The sequence below is a fragment of the Centrocercus urophasianus genome, unplaced genomic scaffold, assembly GCF_019232065.1.
Source record: "Centrocercus urophasianus isolate 14NV4802_14NV808 unplaced genomic scaffold, USGS_Curo_1.0 seq_73, whole genome shotgun sequence".
NCBI classification, from domain to species: Eukaryota; Metazoa; Chordata; class Aves; order Galliformes; family Phasianidae; genus Centrocercus; species Centrocercus urophasianus.
The window spans coordinates 11,316,511-11,338,874 of record NW_024885344.1 but is presented as its reverse complement, the minus strand read 5'-3'; the positions used below and the strand labels follow the sequence as shown (position 1 = coordinate 11,338,874).

General features: G+C 38.3%; 1 protein-coding gene across 15 annotated transcripts in view; it reads right to left on the bottom strand.

Moving 5' to 3' along the window:
- CACNA1C (calcium voltage-gated channel subunit alpha1 C) overlaps positions 1 to 22,364 on the bottom strand; it is a 474,784-nt gene that overhangs the window by 382,758 nt on the left and 69,662 nt on the right. For all 15 annotated transcript variants that reach the window (XM_042837682.1, XM_042837670.1, XM_042837684.1 and 12 more), the window contains exon 3: positions 19,660 to 19,765. In XM_042837682.1, the coding sequence (XP_042693616.1) occupies positions 19,660 to 19,765 (106 nt within the window). The remainder of the gene's footprint in view (positions 1 to 19,659; positions 19,766 to 22,364) is intronic.

Here is a 22,364-nt window from a genome sequence, read left to right as displayed (position 1 = left end):
AAAAAAAAAAAAAAAAAAAAAAAAAAAACCACAGAATTTACACTGTTAGTGATTCTTTCTCTAAAGGTACAATTTAGAGAGAAGCAGCAGCTCTATTGCAGTTTTAAACTTGTCTTTAAAAAATAAGTTAGCACTGCCTGTACTCAGAGCCTTCTCACATAAGTATTATTCACTTAATTGTGTTTTTACAGAATTTATTTGTGCTGGTTGAATTAGGAATATCAGTTTGAATCGCTTAGCAGAAAGTTTTTCTCAAGTATTTTTATAACTATTTTGTAACTCATTTGTTCTAAGCACTACTGAAGTCTTCTAAAACGTTTATAATTAGTATTCCTATTAGGACTGAACTGCTTTTTTCAAATCACTATATTAAATATTATTAAGATGACAAAAGCGTCGTCATGATACGTACACTCAGTCTACAAGTGCAGAATTCTGTAACAACTCACAGATGACCCTTCTCTGCTCTGGTGGTTGGCGACCCTGCACATACAAGGGGGATTGAAACTAGATGATCTTTAAGGTCCTTTTCAACCCAGGCCATTCTATAATTCTCTTGATATTGTTAAAATTGTTTTCATGCAGAAATAACAGTTGAAAAGGTGTTGATGTCTGCCTTAAACCCAGGAATCCAACCCAAATGCTGAAAGTGGAAGCATACATTGTAAAACAATTAGCATATCACTCATTTTCTTATGTTGAATGACTTCTGTTTTTCTATCTTGTAACAGTTTTTCAGCTTTATACATAGGAAAGTTGTAAAAAATGTGAATGAAATAACAAAAAGGATCTGGTCACATTTTTGGGTCGTTAAAAAAAAACAAAACAACTTCATCAACATATCAACACATATAGGAACTACACCTACACTAGAGTTCAGGAATTGGGTCTGCTAGAGCCATTGTAGGATCACCTTGATCCTGGGTTCTTACCTACATTTATGTCCTGTTTGGAATCTGAATCTAACACAAGTTCAAAGGAGTTAAGATCCAGAAAGAGATTCATACTACTCACCCTCCACACCTGCTGATATAGAGAAAAGAGTGACAAATTAGATATCAAGTAGATCCAACTACAGATTATGTTAAAAACAGCAATTTTGCTTCACCTGACTGGGAATTCAGAATTGCAACTCAATTGCAAGTTGCAAGTTTTGTTGCATTGCTTTAACGCCCTCAGGAGATGAGTAGCAACCAGTATCAGTCTATAAAAGAAACCTTATCAACAAACTTAAATTTAACAGCAGATGTCAATAAAACTCTGGGAAAAAAAAAAAAACAAAAAAAAAAACAATCACAAAACAGAAGGATGTGTATAAAGTGAAGGATCTCAATTTGAAATGCATCGTGTGAAATCTAACAGCATCTGGCTGATATATTAGTGTGCTTGAAAGACAAAGCAGAACTAACAAAAAAAAACCTTTTAGCTTCTTTTTATTGGCTTTCAGAGTAATTTTGCTGAATTGTCTTCCTAGAGAATATGAGAAACGCCAAAAACAATGCAGAACACAGCGGTATATTTCCCAGCATGAAGAGTCAGCATTCAGACCTTCAATTCAGACAACAGCAGGGACTGACCTACATGTCTCAGAGCTCATCTTAGGCTAGTAGTTGAGCCAAAAGAAATTCACTTTCATTATTAATACACAGTGAATGCCGATACCTCAAAATTCTCAGGCTGGTTATTACATACCCTGATTTGAGTGGGATACAGCATCTCCTTTGTACAGTTGGTAAACTGATTCTTGCACCTGTGTTGCCTAACTTACTTGCAGGTACCACTAGCCACCCTTTTGAAAAGAACAGAAAAAATCTTTTAAATAAATTTTAAAAGATTTAGAAAAAAGTTAGAAAAGAAAGCAATTTTTTCATCCATTAGAAATGCAGCACCGTTCTGAAACTTGAAGGCGCTGAAGCATCAGCAGTTGAACAGCACAGTCCTAAGCTACTTTGGAAAATGTCAGACTGGTGCTGTGCTTCTTTTTCATAGAAAGGCTAAGAGGGAGCAGCAGATACCTTGCTAAAATGCATAGAAAACCCCTATGCAATTACAGCTGGCATTTGTTGATAGTGTGTCGAAGTAATAAGCATAGCTTTTTCCTGTAAGCTGTCTTCTAAGAAAGTTTTCCAGTTAAGAACTTTATTGGAAAGACTGTGAGGATTCTTTTCAGGTGAGGTATCTGAGGCCTTTCAGAGATCCATTTTGCTGATATCTGGGACACTTATATCTGGACTCAAATTTGCAAGGGAATTGATGAAAATAGGGATGATATCTAGACCATGCTGTTAGGTTTATTTTCCTTGGAGAGAGGCTGAAATGTCTTGGGCCCTGCCATCTCCTTTATAGTCCTTGTATGTGACTCTCCACTGAAAACTCCTTGAAATAAAGCTACTGAAGGACACTGTGAATAGAAGTGTCACAAGTCTGATGCCAAGTTGTCAGCTTCTTTGTGACACTACACCACCAAGATTCTACTGCAGGATTCATGGCGTCATTTCAGATTTCCGAGTTATCTTGCTTAACTGTAGTGTAGAAACAAAACTGGATTTCAAAAGATGTTCTGAATAGAGGGTTATATCACCAATAAAACAACATCATGATATTATTTACTTCTTTCCTCCTCAGTTTCTAGCTGACATTACCGTTCCAGCTTAGTATCACTCTTCTAACCCTCTCTATCACTCTGAGATGAAAAATATTCGTTGAATACTTTTACAATGACTGGAATGTCAGCAATGCAGACTTTATGACAGGAAGACTTTTGGGGGGCACTTCCAACTCCAAGGCTTTGGACAATCCAGCTTCTTGAAAGATTCAGAAAAGCATAGAATTTAGTTTTGCCAGAAGCAGTGTCACCTTAAATATATCTGTACAGCTTTATTTCACAGAAGGAATCACTGGTGCTTTGGTTTATAAGCCGCAGCTGTAATGACCAGCTTAAATAACACACCTGAAGGGGGACTAAAGCAATGTTCTTGGAAGGAGTTCCCCTGTGAGAAAAAGGTTCTCCATGAATAGTTCTCCCAGCCACATTCCCCAGTTCATACAGGTCCAAGTATGAAGCCAAAGCTTGTCACTAGAAAATGAGCCACTTGATATATAATGCATTTTTAAACATCTGCCGGCATTTGACTTTTCTTACATTACCATTTCAAAGTGAACTGACAGCCTTGAATCTCCCTCCATTTGTAAGTTCAATTACTGTAACTAGTCACAAATCTTCAGCTTCACGTATAGTTGTTTTTTGTTAAACCAAGTTCACTAAAATGCCAAGACAACTGACCTTAGAGAACAGTTTCAGCATTACAAGTCCCAGCTACTCATAATAATTCATTGATCACTTTTCTTTCCTTCCTCCCCAAACCAGCCAATGATTAACCATGAAACCATAAAACAGCAACAAGAAAATACCTTGGCTTCTTCCAGATTCTAAATTGTAAAGTTCTGACTTTCAGGCTTTTTCTTTCCCACGCCTGAACAAGGCTTCATCTAACCCACTAGAATGCCTCCAAGAGTGACCATAATCAAATGCCAAAGGAAGACTGGTTACAGGAGAGGCATGTACTTTTGTCATGCACTCTCCCAGTCTTTAATTATTTTCAGCTTAGGGGATTTCCTGAGTCTGATGCAGTTTATCAACTTATTAACCCCCAATGGAACTCTCTTCCAAGTTCTTTTTCCCTTCTCCCCTTGAGTTCATGTAAACTTTCTGTATTTTTATACAAGAGTCATACTTTACACTAAACCTCTTGATTGTTCATGAAGTAAATGTCAGAGGGGAATGGTATGAAGAATGAGTCATTTCTCTGTCCTGACTCAACTTTTGTATGGGAATGCTTTCCTGTGAGGTTATAGGGAATAGGAGGTAACTGTTTCTCCTTGCACAAGTCAGGCAGATCCCAAGTGCAAAACTTAATTTTAACAAGCTAGCAAAACAAAAAGCTTTCTTGAATTCTTAGAAGTGTGTTGGTCAATTTCCATCTTTAAAGTGTATGGACTTTTCTATGATTCACTGAAAAAAGTAGGATAAAATTGAAGGATGAATGCATGTTTTTTCAGAAAAAAAAAAAAAAAAAAAAGAGTGAGACAATGAAAAGATTTTAACTTTCAAGCAAATAACATCCTTGTAAGGAGACAGTGCTTTGGCTTTCCTCCTTTCTCCCTCTCCCCATTCTAGTGCTCCATGATGGAAGCAAAGACAAGTATTAATCACTATATGATATGAATGCAAAATTGTCCCTAAGAGTCTGGCATCATGCCCAGGTTTTTACTCACTCCATGACAAATGCTGTTCTCTTCAGCTAGAATTTATCCAGCCTCATCAATAAATACCTTGAGCTTCATTTGGTCATTTGATGGACATGATGAGACTAGATGAATGTCCAAAACATTCAGGACTGTGTACAGAATTTCACTATTCTAAAAAATGTGGCAAATATCCCTAAGCAGGAACAATTTTTATTTTTTTTTCCTGACATTGAACGCCTGAATAATCCTTGCTGGCCAGTCATAACAAGAGGGTTTTCTAAAACGTGTTGTTTTGTTTTACTTTCCCCCTGTACATTACTCTGTTAGCCATTTTCCCCTTCGTGGTTTGTTTTACAATCACCACTTTTCTCACCCATGCATGATAAGGGAAAGTATATTCTCATCTGCCTCTTAGGAAGCCAGATCTGGTTTTCACAGAATCACAGAATGGCCAGGGTCGGAAGGGACCTCAAGGATCATTAATCTCCATCCCCCCTGCCACATGCAGGGCCACCAACCTCCACATTTAATTCTAGACCAGGCTGCCCAGGGCCCCATCCAACCTGGCCTTGAACACCTCCAGGGACGGGGCACCCACAGCCTCTCTGGGCAGCCTGTTCCAGCACCTCACCACTCCCTCTGTAAAGAACTTCCCTCTGACATCCAACCTAAATCTTCCCTCCCTCAATTTAAAACCATTTCCCCTTGTCCTGCTGTTATCAACCCTTTCAAAGAGTTGATTCCCCTCCTGTTTGTAGGCTCCCTTCAGGTACTGAAAGGCTGCAATGAGGTCACTGTGCAGCCTTCTTTTCTCCATGCTGAACAAGCCCAGCTCCCTCAGCCTGTCTTTGTAGGGGAGATGCTCCAGTCCCCTGATGATCTTTGTGGCTCTCCTCTGGACCCTCTCCAACAGCTCCCTGTCTTTCTTGTACTGGGGGCTCCAGACCTGGACACAGTTCTCCAGATGGGGCCTCACATTTCTTGCTTTTCCATCCCAGACCAGATGATCTAAAATAACAGTTTTTTAGTATGGCAAGCGAGTACAACACACTCAGTGCCACCATCAGTCTCTCCTGCTCTTGAGTCCAGTTAAAATGTTTCTACTGATAACAGAACAGAATAGATACAGAATTCCTTCTGTACAATGTGGGGCTCCAGCAGGTAAGACAGAAGATGTAGCTAAGCGCCAGGTGCAGGCAAAGAAACAGCAAAATAAACACATTTTTGCAAGCTGTTTAAATGAGACTCACCAACTGCTATCAGTTTGAATGCTTCTGCTATTGCTAAAGCAGCAAAATCTTAAAAGTATGTATCAGAGGACTGAGAACTACTGAACAGTGTATGTTTCAACACAGTCAGAAACAAAGGCATATATCTGGGACCAAAGAAAGTAGGCCAACTCATCAAACTGTCATGGAATATTGCATAGCAACAGTTCTTCAGTGTGGCCTCCCAGTCATGAACAAGGTCTTGCTGACCACAAGCATATGGGCCAAGTTTCTGGATAAGATGGCTCATAAGATTCCAGGATGTCAAAGAAAAAATAGTGAACCAGAAAAGAATTATCAGCTTTCTATGACAAACTAGAGAGAGCATTGGTGAGAACATGATCTAATGTCTCTCCTTCAAAAATAGAATACTTATCAGGTGATTCAGATGAGTATCTTCATGAGGGTTAAGAAAAAAACAAAAAAAGCAAAACCAACAAAACACCACACAAGAAGTATCAGCAGAAAATAGTGAAAATATAGAAAAGGTTATATCCTTTATAAAGATAATCAAGGTATGACTCAAGCATAATGTCAGAATGTTCATGGAGTGAGGAAAGATGTTTTCATTCTTGATGCAAATTTATAGTAGTAGAAGGACAGTGTATGAAGAGAGTAAAAAATTCTCCTTTCATATTACATTATTCCTTAGCAGTTTTAAACTAGAACTGAGATTGTCTTTACAAATATCTTTCCTTGAAAGATGAATTACTGAAGATAACGCCTGAAATTACACTATCAGTAGAAAGCAAGACTAAAGCTGATCACCATCTCCCACCTATAGTCCATTCCGTGGAGTTTGGGCTCCAAATTTGAGTTTGCACTCACCTCTGGATCCTGCAGTGGTTGAGTTCATTTGGTCTCTCCAAACTCCCATGGGGCCGGACATACTTTCAAGAGGCCATAGGCCACTTTATTTTAAGCAGTTCAATGAAAGAGGAATCATTTTCAGCTCCCTTTAGATTTTCATGCTTTCAAAAGGCCAAAGGCTCTGCCAAGCCCAGTTTCCCTTCTGAGCTGGAATGGTAAAGGCACATCAGTTTCTGTAGCCAGAGGCACACAGAGCACAATATGGATATCGCTGGAGTTAGCTGCATTCAGCCCTCTGCTCCTGTGACTATATGCATATACGTAGATGCATCAATTAGCAGCAATTTTCAACACATTCCTAATCAAAGCTTAGAACAGTCACCCATGAGACAGCAGTGAAAGGCCTTACCTGCTCTGCCATTACATCTAAAGCTGAACAGCCTCCCCTCCTGCCAGGCTGTCAGGCAGACCTGCCACCCATCCCAGGAGACAGAAGGGAAGGTGCAAGGAAGAGGAAGAGGCAGAGGCACCCCTCCTACACACACAGCTGCTGCTGTGTCTGCACACAGCAACGAGGAGAAGCCTCGAGACTAGCCTGCTACCCGGAGCGTCTGTGTCAGTGTGAGCATGTACTTTTGTTAGAGATGGGGAATGACAGGAACAAGGCGTATCTCTTACGACTGCACAGCCTCTCTGTGATGGGTATTGTTATCAACTCAGAAGCATCCATCGCTTAGGCCTAAAGGCAGATCTCTGAAGTGGGATGCAGCACTCCCAAAACTGGCAGAACCATGCTCTTCTAACTTCTACTTCAATGTAGTATCTCAACAAAGGCTTTTTTCAAGACATACTGTAGAGCTAATGATTCAAAAATCCATCTTTGTAAATTATTATTCTTTGAAGAGAAGAAAAAAAATGTTTAAGTTGTTATATTTTATCATCTGATGAAACTTTTCTTTGAATTCTATTCATAGAGCCATAGAATGAATCATATAATGGCGTGGATTGGAAAGGACATCAAGGATCATCAAGTTCCAACTCTCCTGCCATTGGCAGGGTTGTCAGCTGCTAGATCAACTACTAGATCAGATTGCCCAGTACCCCACCCACCCTGGCCCTGAATACCTTCAGGAATGGGTTACACACAACCTCTCTGGTCAACCTGTTCCAGCATCTCACCATTCGCTCCATAAAGAACTTCCCTCCGTTAGTTTAAAACTATTCCCCCTTGTCCTACCACTATCTACCTGCGCAAGAAGTTGATTTCCCTCATGTTAATAAACTCTCTTTAAATACTGGAAGCCCACAATATGGTCTCTTTGCAGCCTTCTCTCTTTTTCCAGGCTGAACAAGCCCAGTTCCTTCAGCCTGTCCTCATAGGAGAGGTGCTCCAGCTCCACACCCTTCATGTGCTGGGAATCCCAGACTTGGACACAGTACTCCAGCTGGGGCCTCACGAGGGCAGAACAGAGGAGGACAAACACCTCCCTCACCCTGCTGGCCACCTGTCCTCTGATGGAGCCCAGGATACCGTTGGCCTTCCAGGCTGCAAGCGCAATAGAACAACATCAGCAGACACATGGGCTAGGAACCATGTTTGTTCAGGTTTGGATAGTGGAGGGATGGAAACGATCCATAAAAGACACCAACTGTGTTAAACACACGCTTTTCAGTTAGTGCCATGGCCCAACAATATCACTTGCCTACTATGGAAAATGGAAAATGACTTCAGTAAATGAGATGAACAGAAGAGGAAAGCACACAGTAGGAGCTTGAATACAAACTGTGAAATCTCTTCCTTTGAAAGAAGGATAAATATCTTTGTGGTAACCTTTTACATTATTTTAATATAAAACTAAAAGCAAACATTTCCAAAAGGAGCTGTCAGCCACAACTGAATTTATTTCAAGAGATATTTATCAGAACTCTTTCTATAGTTGTATCAACACTTTCTTCTCTCAAATAGTGCATTACATTTTCTCTAGATTAGCTCCTGCTTTTAAAACCCTTAAATTTCATATCTCTCATACCTGGATGCATCTTCTGTAAGACAACTGCTATCAACATGCTCAGAACTTTGCAGGACTAAACACTGTAGGAGTTACAAATATTTTTAAGCCATATTCTCCCTTCTTTTTCATTCACTCCGTAATGCTTCCATATGGAAAAATCATCTGAATGACTCAAACACTTTGTCATATCTCATTGCCTCTGGAAGGCTAAAATGTTCAACTTTGCTTGTTCTGGTTCTTCTTTTTTCCCTATGGGCCATCAAATACATACAACAGTCTGATGCTTCAAACTGAAAACAAAACAGCAGCAGTACTCGTTTTATCATTGGAATAATAGAACATTGAGACAAAATAAATCTGATATTAATATTCATACCTTAGGTTTTTTCATATCTGAGAAAGATAGAGACTGAGACTGGGATGTAACTCTGTAAGAGTTGTACAAAATGTGTTAGGTGTTTACTTTGAGTAAACAAAAGGTACCACTGAAGCTCAAACTTCTATAAACAACAATATATTTAATCCAAGATGAAACTATCACACTCCTGAGAATGATAAAAGTTGTATTATTGTCAAATGTAGAATACAGTGAAAAACATTAAATAAGAAAAGAGCTATAAAAATGTCAGTGACTTGATTCACAGCTAAGAAAGCTGATTTCAGATTGGATAAGTGAATAATAAATCACAGTTAATTATTTATAAAACTTATTATACACGTTAGTTGTTTTAAAGGAGATGCATCAGCTTCTTGCTGATAGAGTCACCAAGACTGGGAAACACCTCCAAGATCACCTAGTCCAACAGTCCACTTACCACTAATATTTCCCTACTACCTTATTACATCTAAATGTTTTTTTACCTCTTCCAGGGACGGTGACTCCATCACCTTCCTGGGCAGCCTATTCCAGCACCTCATCACTTGTTGGGGGAAGAAAATTTTCCCCAATATCTGCACAGTAGGTGCACATTCAGCCCAGGATATCTACATCCACATGCCAACTGTTACCACCTGTTCTCCTTACTTTGACGTAGAGTGCTGGCTTTTACAGAAAACATCAAGTGACAGATAGAGAACTGCCCAGTTTCTGCAGTTGCAGATGATTACTCAGTATTTGCATAAGCAGATGCTTAGTTAGCTTCTAGGGCTCAGGAGGTGCCTGAGGTATTTGATAGGAAGCTAAAAACCTGTTTTCTTTCATTTTGTTGCAAGGTCATTAGTGACTCTGAAGAGCAAAGGCAGCTGAATTTCTTATTCTACAGAAAAATTATCCTTAATAGTTAAATGCCTCAATATATCTGTCAATACAGTGCTAAAAATTGTATGTATTTGAGATCTTAGTTTGCCATTGTTGTGATTCAGTGTTAACAGCTAAAGGAGGTGAATAGGTGCTGTTCATTCCCTATTCTTTTTATTTTATCTTGCAGTCTTTCATCTCACCCAGCTATTCCTGAAGGGCATTAGTGTGTCTTTCATTCAGATACAGACATTATCTTGATGACTGTAATGAGCAGAACCTTTCTGTTTGTTTGTTTAAATACAAGTTCAGATTGTGAAACAATTATGCAAATAGATCTTAATATTTTTGTGCTTTATAATCTCATTTAAACAGGGATTTTTGTTTTAAAGTTACTGCAACAAAGGCCATACAAGGATAACACTTTTACAAATGGCTGTCTGTGAATAAAAATCATAATAAAATAACCTGTAAGTTCCACTTCTGTGTGAGAGTATGTAGTAGAAACAATATATTTATAAATATGCATTAAAAAAAAAACATTCATCAAGCTTCAGATCAAGGAGTAACAGTAATACATTTGCCTAATCTGTTACTAACTAGAAAGTACACTTCAACATGCCAGATGAGGATAATCATATGCAAAAATGATTGTGTCAGTTTCTAATGTAAGCTACAGACATTTTTACAAGCAGTGCACAAGAGCAAGCCAGCATAAAAGGAAGAAATGCAAGACCCCAACCTCTCCATCAGTGTAAGTTTATCAGAATGGCCTGAAAAACAGTTGCACAGTAGCCAATACAGCTAGCTGGGGAACCATGTACATGCCACTTTTAGAAAGATTATATTACGGGAGTCAGCATCTGCTTCTGCCATTGCCAAATTTAGTTCATGTGGCTAAAATTGTTGCCATCCCTGTCACAGAGATGAAAAAACAATAGAAGTGCTATTAGCACCCCAAGTCGGTAACAGTTCCCAAGGAGCAAGTTTGCTCCTTGTGTCAAGGGATTCTGCAAGAGATCCCAAGATCTGTGGCAGGGGGTTGGAACTTGATGACCCTTGGGGTCCCTTCCAACCCAAGCCATCCTATCATTCTACGATCTGCATGGATAAAACCAGTGTGAGGATCAAGACCACAGTTTATGTCATTCATGGATAAGAGTTTACAGGTATAGATTAAGTAGTTCAGCCAAGCAAATCAAGATGGCCCAGCCCCCTTAGCCTATGTTTAGGTGCCACACAAGTCACTAAAGATGTCTTATGGAGAATCTGCTGTGTCAGCTTCCCAGCATCTGCCAGAAATGCAACTGAAGAGATGTTAATTAACATTTTCCTGCTGCTTACTGGAAGTCTTTCCCTAACTGGTGAATGCTCAGCATTAAATTCTTAACAGAAAAATAGCATTAATAAGTACAGGCTCTTCATGGTTAGAATAATGAGCAGAAAATAATTTGTTCCATTGGTTGTAAACAAACTCCTTTCTAAAACTGTCCAGCAGTTCTCAATGGAGAAATTCAAGGATGGTCTTAGCTTGCTTTGAACTACCAGCTGTCCATCATTCAGCCAGAGGAACTGAAGAGCTGCTATGACATTTGAACCCTCTGATTTTAGGAGTTAGAAGACAGAGGAAAAAATAGGAATTGTTCCTAAGAGGAAGAGTCAGTCAAAACTTTGACAGACATACAAAACATTTTCTTCCCTTCTGGCACTTCTGCCCCTTGGCAAGCAGCACATCCATTCTTTTCTTTCTAAGGCAATTATTAAAAGTTCTTGGGCTTTTTTTCTAGTTTACACATATTCAAAGAGTATCACTTTTAAATTCAATGATTTCATAGACGTCAGCTAAGTCTGAGGTTCCAAATGTTGTTTGTGAATTATATACAATAAATTAGTGGATAGATTTAATTATGCAAACTCCAGTGAGGTCAATGGTACATTTGCTTGAATAAGAAAAAAACTGTAGTATACTACAAATGATACATGAAGGAATCTAAAGATCCTACACAAAACTACTGAATTTCTAGGCAGAGATGCTTGTTCCCAATATCATTAACAGGATACTGATGAATTCATAAAAATCAGTCTAACCACCCATGGGCTTACAAAGGGATAACGATACTTCCACCAAAAAGACAACGCAAGTAGTACCTGCCATTTAGGGAACGCCCACTGTTTTTAGAAGATTGTTACTTTTGTAAGGACAGGAATTAAAGTACAGTGAAAACAACAACACTTAAAAAGTCTCTTATTTGGCCTGCTTCCACATTTTCCCTATCGTTCCTGAACAGCACAACAAAAACAGCATCCCACAGTGAACATGAGGTTGATAAGTAGGAATAACTATCACTTAAAAAAAATTTTGAATATATACTTGGTAAGTCAGAGGTTTAGAAAGCTTTCACAAAGAAATCATAGAAATAAATGAAAAACAGTAACCAGGGCTGTCTAAAGAAATGGGATAAATCACTGTTTGGACTAAACTGATAAACTTGTCATCAATCAGAACCAAAGTTTACCATTATAATTTTGAAATACATTACCTCAGTACATACAACCTTCCTCAAGCAAATATTTTGATGGGTTTGGACTAGTTTGCATAACAGAACTCTTCCTTCACAGCTACTCTTCCAGATTCCTACTGTAAGTGAATTGGAGTATCTATTTCTAACAATCTTGTCATTGTCTATACAAAGGTCCCTCCTCTGCAGTAACTCTAAATGAGGACAGTCCTCTTTGGATAGTCAGATTTTGCCTCAAAGCATATATTTCTCTTTTATATCCTATCCAAAACCTTTTTGCCTAGGTCTGTGTTTCTTAATCCTTCTCCTTACTACCTCATGTGCTGCATAACACGAATGGACTTTATAGCACTACAACATTATATATAATTTATTATTTATTTCTGAAAGCCTATTATGACACTTTTCAATATCTCATGATTCAGTCAGGCACTTTTATATCTTAATATGAAAGATAGTAATGGAGCTGATCTCCAGCACTACTTCTGTAAAGGCTATCCAACATCTAAAATTATTAAGATACTGTTTTCAGCTGCTTTTAATTGTGTTAGACTCAGCAGTTAATACAATAGCTTTCCAGTCTGATTTCTGCCTCTGGCTGAATATTTGTGCAATATTTCAGCCAAAATAGTTGAACAATATCCATTGTTTTTATCCAGTCAAAAAACCCTCAACACCTATTTTCTTTAGTGACAGTATACTTTGCAATAATGTCATATGAACAGGCAAATTAGCAGTCTTTGTGTCAAGGCTGCATCTTTTGTGTTGTCTTCCCACTTAAGTTTAGCCAGATGGGCTCTAAAAGCTCCAGCTGCACAGGCTTTGCAGAGACTTGCTAAAACTTAACACCCAAATTGTCAGTACAAACATTAATCTGGCATCTTAAGGCTTCTGCAGACCAGAATGCGTGTGTCATTTCCAGAAAGCTGAGCAAGGGCTACAAAGGCTTACAACATCTAATCATTTAATGACTGTTCTTAATCAGTTGGGATCAAGGTGGAGCAAAGCCACTGAACTTCAAGTTGGGCTTGCTCTCTCAGTATTTCTGCCACTGGCACCCAAACAGCACTGGAAAGGACACAGCTGACTTCAAAAGCAAAAGGACTAAGGCTAAATCAGGGACAGAGTTAGAGAACAATGCACTGGGAATGGAACTAGAAAAGGAGAAGGAGGAAGGAGACAGAAAGAGCATTGGGATTGCTTAGACACTTATGAATTGAAAGGAGTATAAGATTAGTCTTAACAAGAGAAATGGTCAGGGATCCAAATCTGAAGACAGAACTGAGACCTACGAGTAATGGATGAAACTACTGTGGAGGGGAGATCAGAGTTAGAAGCACACAGAAAAAGAAAGGAAAAAAAAAAAGGACGAGTTTGATGGAAATTTGGCCAGAATAAGGAAAGCAACTTGGCAAAGCAAACATAATGAATTTTAAAAAGGAACGTTAAAAAAAAAAAAAAAAGGACACCAAGATGAGTGGCATCTCAGAGCAGAACAAGAAGTGGTGAGCACTAACAAACACAGGTTGGGTAAGGAATAAAGAGAGGAATAAAGAGCTGGTATAAAGAGAAGCAGGAGGCTGGGACTGACTGGTCCTCAGCAGCAAGTGCTGTGCAGGGCAGAACACTGGATGGCTAATGAGAATAGCAGAAAGGTAAGAAATTTGAAGTATGGGTGTTAAGTCCAGTTAAGGAAAAGAATAGAAATGACAGAAATGAAGAGGAGTTATTGCTCACACAACAATACCTCAGCTGGGGAGAAATCCAGGAGGTATTTTTGGAAGAATGTGCCAGAGATGTCAAAATCCTTTCAGACTCAGGTATAGAACCAAGCATTCCTCTACTGTGGGCACCCATCTCTGAATCCTGCAAACCTTTCCCAGTTCTTTCTTCACCTGGTCCACAAAAAAGAACTTCTTACTACTGCCAATTACTGCCACAGTGGCAGAGGCCTGCGCAGGGAAACCAACAATTTTAGCTCTTCTAATAACGCACGGAGGTATTAAGCTCTGCTTTACAGGATTCCTATCCACAAAGTCTAAGAAATTACACCATTACATTAGGAATGATAGGAAGGCTGCAGATTTAAACATTCAGAAGTTGCCTCGTCAAATAATTCAACACACACAAGCAAATTCTGGTGACACAGTCCTGTACATTTCTCCACAGAAATTAAGATCTGCACTGCCCAATGCAAAAGGAAGAAGGCCTGTCCTACTTCTTATCTATCCTTTCCAATTAGTGGGCTCAAAAGCAATTATTTCTGTCTTAAGAGTCTTTTTTACAGTATTCCTCGTAACACTCTGTGTGATGTAAGGCACTGACTGATTACCTTCACTGTGGAAGCTGTAACCAACTCACTTTTACAGATGGGAAAACTGAGACCACAGTTTACCCAGAGCCCCACAGTTTGCTAATACCAGAACCAGCAGATGGGCTTGAATGTCTTCCTCTCACACTCAGTGCTGATTCTTCCAACCCTGCACTTCAGTGCTGTTAGAGATGCTGAGTAACAACCTCCCCCTGACAGAGATAGGAATTCTGAGGACTCTTAGAAATGTTGCAGCTAAATTCAATCCTATTCAGCTTTCTTAGCATCATACACATCAGCAATTCTCAATCTTTCTTGAGTCCTCACTGATTCTTTTGGAACAGACTCTTTCCTTCTCCTCACTGCAGCCCATTTCCATCCTCATATCCTATCTTCCAGATTTTGTTGCTCATTCCTCACTTTTCAAATCAAATCACCTCCCCCAGCTGTAGTAGCACTGGTATGTGGCCCAAGCTAGTAAACCTGTAACAGCTTATTAGCTTGGTATCCAGTCTACACCACCCTCATCTCACCTCTTTATGTTAGCATATCTCATTTCCTCAGTGGCTGAGAGCTGTCACACAAGAGGACGATAGCAATGACAGCAGAAAACGAAAAGCTTTTGTGTAGCATTCTTCCTTATCCAGAAAAAACATGCTTTCTTTTCTTGACCCCCTCACCTTCATTTTTCTTTCTAACATTGTCTGACTTCACACAAGAGAAACAGTGACAAGTGCAACTGTTTGATATGCTGGCTTCAGAATTCTCATATAGAAAAGGATAAAGTTTGCTATGCCAGTATCCAGAAATATAATAGGTGTCTAGCCACGTGTACATTTACTGTGTCAGTCTGCTGCAAATGCAAAAAGATAAATTTTTCTTTTTTTTTTTCTTTTTCTTTTTTTGATACAGGAATCACCCACTGAACTGGATGCTACCAAAATCAGCAGCTAATAAAGCAGCCATGCGTCTCTGAAAGGAAAGCCCTCTTCTGTGGCCTGGCACTCGCACCATCTGGCACGAGCTGTAACAAACAAGCACAGATCTCATCTTCTCTTTCACAGGATCCTATTTCAGGTTTACCAAATCAGTCTCTGAATGTGACATCCAATTATAACCTGATATATAAATGCAAGAGATCTTTCATTAAAATTTAACTATTGTATGATGAGATATCCTTCTTGTAGTAAGGAATTAGAGCTAGCCAAACAACACGAGGAGCTTTCTCCTGTTATTTATCCAAGGCACAAGCAACCAGCTGAGTTGCCTTCCACAGAATGTGCTGTAAACGTTGGTCTTAACCTCATTATGTTATCGCCATGCTGTGACATTGACCAGGCTTGTGCCATTTGCAATTGCCAGTAAAGTGACAGAAGCATTTTCCTCTCAGCTTCCTATCTCAGACAGTCTATAGTTTTATTCCTAAATGTACATTATCTCTGTTCTAATGCATAATTGCAGGGATAACAAACAGAAAGCCTCCATATCAGTTACAGCCTCTCATGCAGGCTAACTTTAATTTCCCTCCAACTAGCTCCAATTTTCCGGACTGCATCAAGAGAATACATAACTGCTCTTTGCACAGGGTCATGCATGAGCTTTCTTTACTTATAAATTTAAGCAAAACCTCAGCAGAGTTGATTAACACCAAAACGATGTTGCAGCTAATACAAATCCCCTCCATTTGTACAAGTTTAATAGTTTTCCAGTCAACACATTGTAGAAGTAAAAATCTACAAACTGCTGAAGCCAATTTCAAGCTTTTGTTATTACTACATGATATTGCTCTAGCAGATTTCTAAAAGCCAACAGCAAAAATAACTCTAGTAAGCATAAAAATACAGGATCTGGGTTTTATTATACATCTGTGCATCATGAAAATGAAAGTGCTGCCCAGTCCAAGCTAACACCCCTAGATTTGATATAAATGGTTTCATAATATATAGCAATTATTATAGGAAGTCATACCTCAAGAAACCAGTCAGTACATGTGTGATTTTTGTCCTAAATCAATGCATAATAGTTAACCACAATTCCTTGCTAAAAGAAAAAAATTACGTATTTAGCAGAAACTTCTGTATTTAATTTTAATGCTGATTACTATGGCATAGCATTGAATAAGGCTTGCAACTAAACACAAGGCTTATGAAAATGGAGACATGACCATATATTACTGGTTTCTGTACTCACAAATGAGTATGCTTCACTGGATCAATGTCTGATCACATCTGTGAAATTCACAGACATCATAATTCTGTATCAAAATATTATTTCATTACTGTATTTCTCCTCTTACAGAAAGGCAAGAAAACACTCAGTTCAGAATTCCTGTCTTCTCTCACTGCCCTCTATTCAGTTAGCTTATTAAAAATGATTGTTTGAATCTTTGTCTCAGACCTAAAACAAAATATTCATTGAAAAGTTATGATGAAACTTTAGAAGAGAAATATTTGGACCTAAAGGGAAAAGCAGCAGTTTACTGGGAAACCGTCACTTTCAGACTGTATAAAAGTTACTATCCATCATATGTTTCCTGTAGATGGTTCCTTTCTGTCTCAGAAAGTTATGGATGGCTCAGGAAACCAGGGAAGTGGAAATATCTGTGGTAGGTTTATCACTACAGCATTAAATTGCAAAATGGAAATGAAATTTCTCCTGGGCAACTAGGAACATTTTGTATAGTTTGATCAGCCTCACACTTCTGCACAGAACACACATCTGTGTGCACTATTAACCCACATGCAAGCATTGCAGACAGTCTCCATTCCTGTTTCAGATTATGGAGCTCTAGACTTCATGGCTACAGAATAAATCTGATTGCAAAATACATGCTCACAGGTCAAAAGAAAATAATGTCAAGCCATTATAACAAATTTACAAGAAGACATCACCAACTCCAACTTCTTTCTACTCTGTTCCTTATATTGTTTGGCTATTTGAGAGTAAGGTCTCAGACTTGTGCAGTTCATTCTATCTGGAATAGCTTTCCTTTAAATCTGAGTTTCATCTCATTCTGAAATACTGCTGGTGTTTTTTGACCCTTGTTTCACCCTCTTGCGTCCACATTCCCTCCCTGTTGGTGGTAACTACCTACAGTCCTGTGAAGAGTTCGAGAATGCCATGAAAAATATACACAAAAATTCTGGTTCCCAACAGAAGGAATTATCTGCCAAAATATAACAATCTGAGGGGAAAAAATACAAAAACAAACAAACAATCAGCAACAGCAACAACAATAAAAATACTAGCAAAAGAGAGTGCTGAACTGATTCCAACAAAACATGAAGTATAATTCAATGACTCAGAACAACCATGTCCTGTCATCCACACCTTTTTGAGATCACAGGACCAAAGTCTACCGAGCAGTCAGAGCTCTAGGATTTACCCTATAACACAGAACAGAGTCTTGATTCCACCAACGCAAACCCCTCCTAGGCCAGTGGATATTAAGTACTCCATTTTCCATTTTTCATTACTTTTTTTCATTGAGGCCCAAAGAATAAATTCCTCGGTTTACTTTATCCCTTTGCTTTTCTGAAACATCTTGTTAGAGCAATTAACTGTGCTGCCTCATCCTCAAGGCAGTAACACTTCCAGAATCTCCTGAGCCTATAATCATTTGGTTGCTTTCTCTGGCTTTTGTTTTAAATCCTACTCACAACTAACAAGGGTATTTTGATGGATTGAACAAGTGAGGTAAAAAATGCCTCAGAAAACAAACTCAGAAAGCAACACAGCTCACAAATTGCATGCATTTTCTAAGAACAGAGCAGTTTCAGTATACCTCATTCAATTATGAGGTTGTTTGAACCCGGTATTAGCCAGAGATCTCATCACTTAAATAAGGAAATACCCACACCTAATTAAGCTCAAGACAAATTAGACATCCTCTGACCTTAACTCTGCTTAATTTTTCTCTTGAAACCTTGCAAGTCAGAACAAGCAATAAACAACATGCTGCCTTTTATAGCCAGAGGAATAATTGAATATGCGATTTTATTAAAATGTACCAATTTCTGAAAGGTGCCACACTGAGATGTTCTAACTGTACACACTGTGGTTCATCACTGTTCAACACTGTATCAGGCTTAGCATAGAGATGGAAGCAAACAAGAAACATCAAACCACAAATTTCCCCAACCCAGACTGTACTTGAAATTAACTGTAAAAATAGAGAATAGTTAAAAAGTTAACAATCTCTTTTCTCCTCCTGCTTCTGTTTTTAAACTTCTCTACAGAGTTAGTATGGAAAAGCACTGCACATAGACTCATTTAAAATAATAATAATTTGTTCCAGAAAAGTCCTGAAGTTTGCAATTTATTTTACACAACTTCAAGAGATATTTAATCAAATGGCTTATATCCAGAGTACAGCATGGATCATTTTAATTACAGTGTCTGTCAGCCACACTAACTATCCCTACTTTGGAAAAATGGCCCTTATTTTCCTCTTCTGCTTCAAAATTCTTATGTCTCAGTAAATTTTAACCAAGAAATAACATCCAGCTCTTAAACTTTGGGAGTAAGTTTTCATTCTGATCCAGCCACACAAGTAGGAGATTTGTTCACATATTTGGGAGGAAAAAAAATGTTTTTCTGCTAATTCAGTGAATCGCCTTCCAGAACTGTTTTGCATCGTCCCCTTACCAAACAGAATTCTTCACTATGACTTCATTCTAAGCCAAAAGTAAACACTCTCCTTTCTCTACCCTAAATTACCAGCATTATCATCAGCAGTGGCATAGGAACAGCTGTATTCCCCCCACAAGAAGGAAAAGAAAAAAACCATACTGTTCAACAAAACACGTATCTCGGTGTGAAATGCACGCATTAATGCACTTCCCAGAAATTAGTCATCTAGCTGTGCTTCCAGGCATCACCTGGCAGTAGGACTGCCTCAACTTCACAATAGCACTTTGAAAGGCAAAAACACCATATAATCCTCAGTTAAAGGATTTTGTCCGCAAACACCTGCAGTTTAAACTTACCAAGCATTTTTGCAGCATGCAGAAATTTGCTAGCCAAAACATCACAAATCCAGCACCCGCACGGTTTTCAGAACAATCCTAAAGCCAGCTCAATTGAAACAGGTGCTCACATGAATAGAGAAGACTTAGCACTCAAAACCAATTTTTACCTTATTATGCTTTCATCTCTGGTGGATATATTTATGCTCTCTAACTTCAGCAGTCTCTCTGGAGACTTCTAAAAAGGACTTTCAAAGGAATAAGATTAGATACCATCAAGGACTTACCAGATTGGAATTGGTGGCATTGGAATCATCTTCTGGAAAGGGGATATAGATAGCTAAGGCCACACAATTGGCAAAAATAGTCAGTAAAATAATTATTTCAAATGGTCTGAGGAATGGAGTTAAGGAAATTGTTCTGAAATGCGCGCACACAAATAATAATTATAAAAAAAAAAAAAAAAAAAAGTAAAAGATTTATAAGAATTCTGTTTAAAGAAAACATTCCAAGCTCCTTATATTCTGAAAAGAAACATATGCCTTTTTAAGTGCTTTTAGTTGCTCCCGGCCAAAAATCTTCCTAATATGTCAAAAGCAGTGTAGGCCAGTCGCGTGCCAGTGTAAACACAGATTTCTTAAAAGTTTTTCTTCTTTTATTTATTTAGATAGCATTTTCCCTATTTTCCTTCAAGTGTGGCTGTACTGTTTTTAATAACAAAAGCCTGTTCTGAAAGGCCTGTCATCTTTCCTCCCACAGTTACTTTATGTTTCTTACTCTTTTCCATCCTCCTTTATATTTTTTTCCCAATCTCTCCCATATCTCAGAGTTAAATGCAAGGGCCCAATACATGTGTACATTCAGGTAGAAAACATTTAAATGATACAATTTATGGGGAAAAAAAGCTTTATCCAAATTGAACTTATATTGTTTATAGCCCTATTATCACTATTTTCTTTTAAATTATTTAATATAGTATTCCTTTTTCTTGTATTTGTATTTCAGCTGGCTTCATAGGCAAAAGAAATGTGTATGTGAGAAATGGTAGGGACACCAGGAAAATAAGAGACCCTAATGACAGAAACTACCACCAATTCAAGGCATTACAGCCTGTCATCAATGCCCTCAAAACAAAAACAGAGCAAAAAAAAACAGATTGGATGTTCAATGAACCAACCTTGCACAACCTCTGGCGTTCCACCGATACTCAGCGGAAACCTAAGAGCTGTTTTCTACTGACTTCAATTTGCTGGCAGTGTATTTCTTTTTTATTTTTTTTTTCTGTAGACTTCTTAACCTTAGTAGCTGTGAAGTGTCTCCTGTTAGACCAGAGACCAGATTTACAGCCTGTCTATATTTACTTTCCTGCAAGATCTCCCTGGCAGATAGCTCTGGGATAACTCAGCAGTGCTCTGGAGGGGAATGAAAAGCAGAAAAGGACCAGAGAATGCAAGGTATAACCTGTGCCACAGAGTGCATTTGAGTGTAAGTTTATCTACCGTGGGATTGGCTTTGCAGAGTTGCCAGATGTCAACACGGTGTGTATGCTTTTGGTCAGCAAACCACCATTCTCAGCAGGTTTTAGCAAAAATAAACTAGAGATCAGGATCTCCAACTGCCTGAACTGCAAGAAATAGACAATCTCAGGCAACTGACTTCTGTATATGTTCATATACGTTCCGTATTTCACATGTAGATGAGTCAAAGGGTTCCAAACCCACTGGGCTATCTGCTGAAGCCTATGAATACTAAGAGGTGCATGCTAACATGGAGGAAGAAGACAGGTGGGGTCCTTTCTAAAAGGAGTCAGCTGTCATTGCAACAACTAAGGCTTGACATAAAAGTGCAAGGATAACATGACTAGCAGACATTCAGACCTAGAAACTTCAGGGCACACTTCAGAGTTTTGCAGATCAGGGTAGATACATTACTGATGAAAGCACTGGATTTCTCAGATACCTCCAGCTGCACACACAGCGTTCATTGCATAAAGACTTACACATCCATAGGCTTTCTTTTTCTTAACTGCCTTTTGCCTAGAATTGTTTTCCTTAGAGACATTTTGTTCATAAACTTATCATTACTGATGTATTTTTTTATTTTTACTTTTTTATTTTTACTTCTTTAAGCATTGCAAAAGTAAAATGGTTTAAAATCTAAAAATACACTGCAAATTCAGCAGAATAATAAGCAGGTAAATCTTTGCAAAATAAGGAAATTACTTCATTTCACTTTTTCTTCTATACAGCTGCGCTTTCAGGCTCCTAATACTACAATGTTTGAATATGAAATACCATAGAAGTGCCATTTGATATTTAATATGCACTGCATTTAGATTTCAGAGGTTCAAAAAATTAAGCTAAGGTCTTCTCAGTAATTTTCAGCAATTAGGAAAAGTCAGTATACAGTTAAAAAAATAAATCTTATCACAGCCCTTTGATATTGTTATTTGTCCTTGAAGTGTTTCATCTTTATAAGCACTATATATCCAATGAGAGGTTCTGAGGAAGAAGTTATTTTCACAAACTCACCTAAAACCAAACAAATACCAAAAAAATGCAAGTGTCAGCATCTTTGGATTGCTTTAATCACATTGTTTGGTCCTCCTCTTGATCTCAGCAGTGCTGTATCCTGTTTTACAACACATCATTCCCATCATTCATTGCTGATCTTATTCATTTATCAAATGTCACTATATGCTCTTTCTCTATAGATGTGCTTACTGGAGTGCTGGCAAGTAAACCAATATTCAGCTTCATCCTGTTAGTCATCATCCATCATTTTATGCTCAAAGTATCGCACCTATGCCAGAAGGGATAACTAGTAGCAAACCTTAATCAAAGGGATTAAAAATTAGCATCTGAAGAAAGGAATAGGCAGGCAGAAACTTTAAGGATATCTAACAATTGACAACAATGCTTTTAGCAAGTTGCTCTTCTGAAAATGATATCCTAATATGCTCATATTATGTTTTTATCTGTTCAATGTCGCA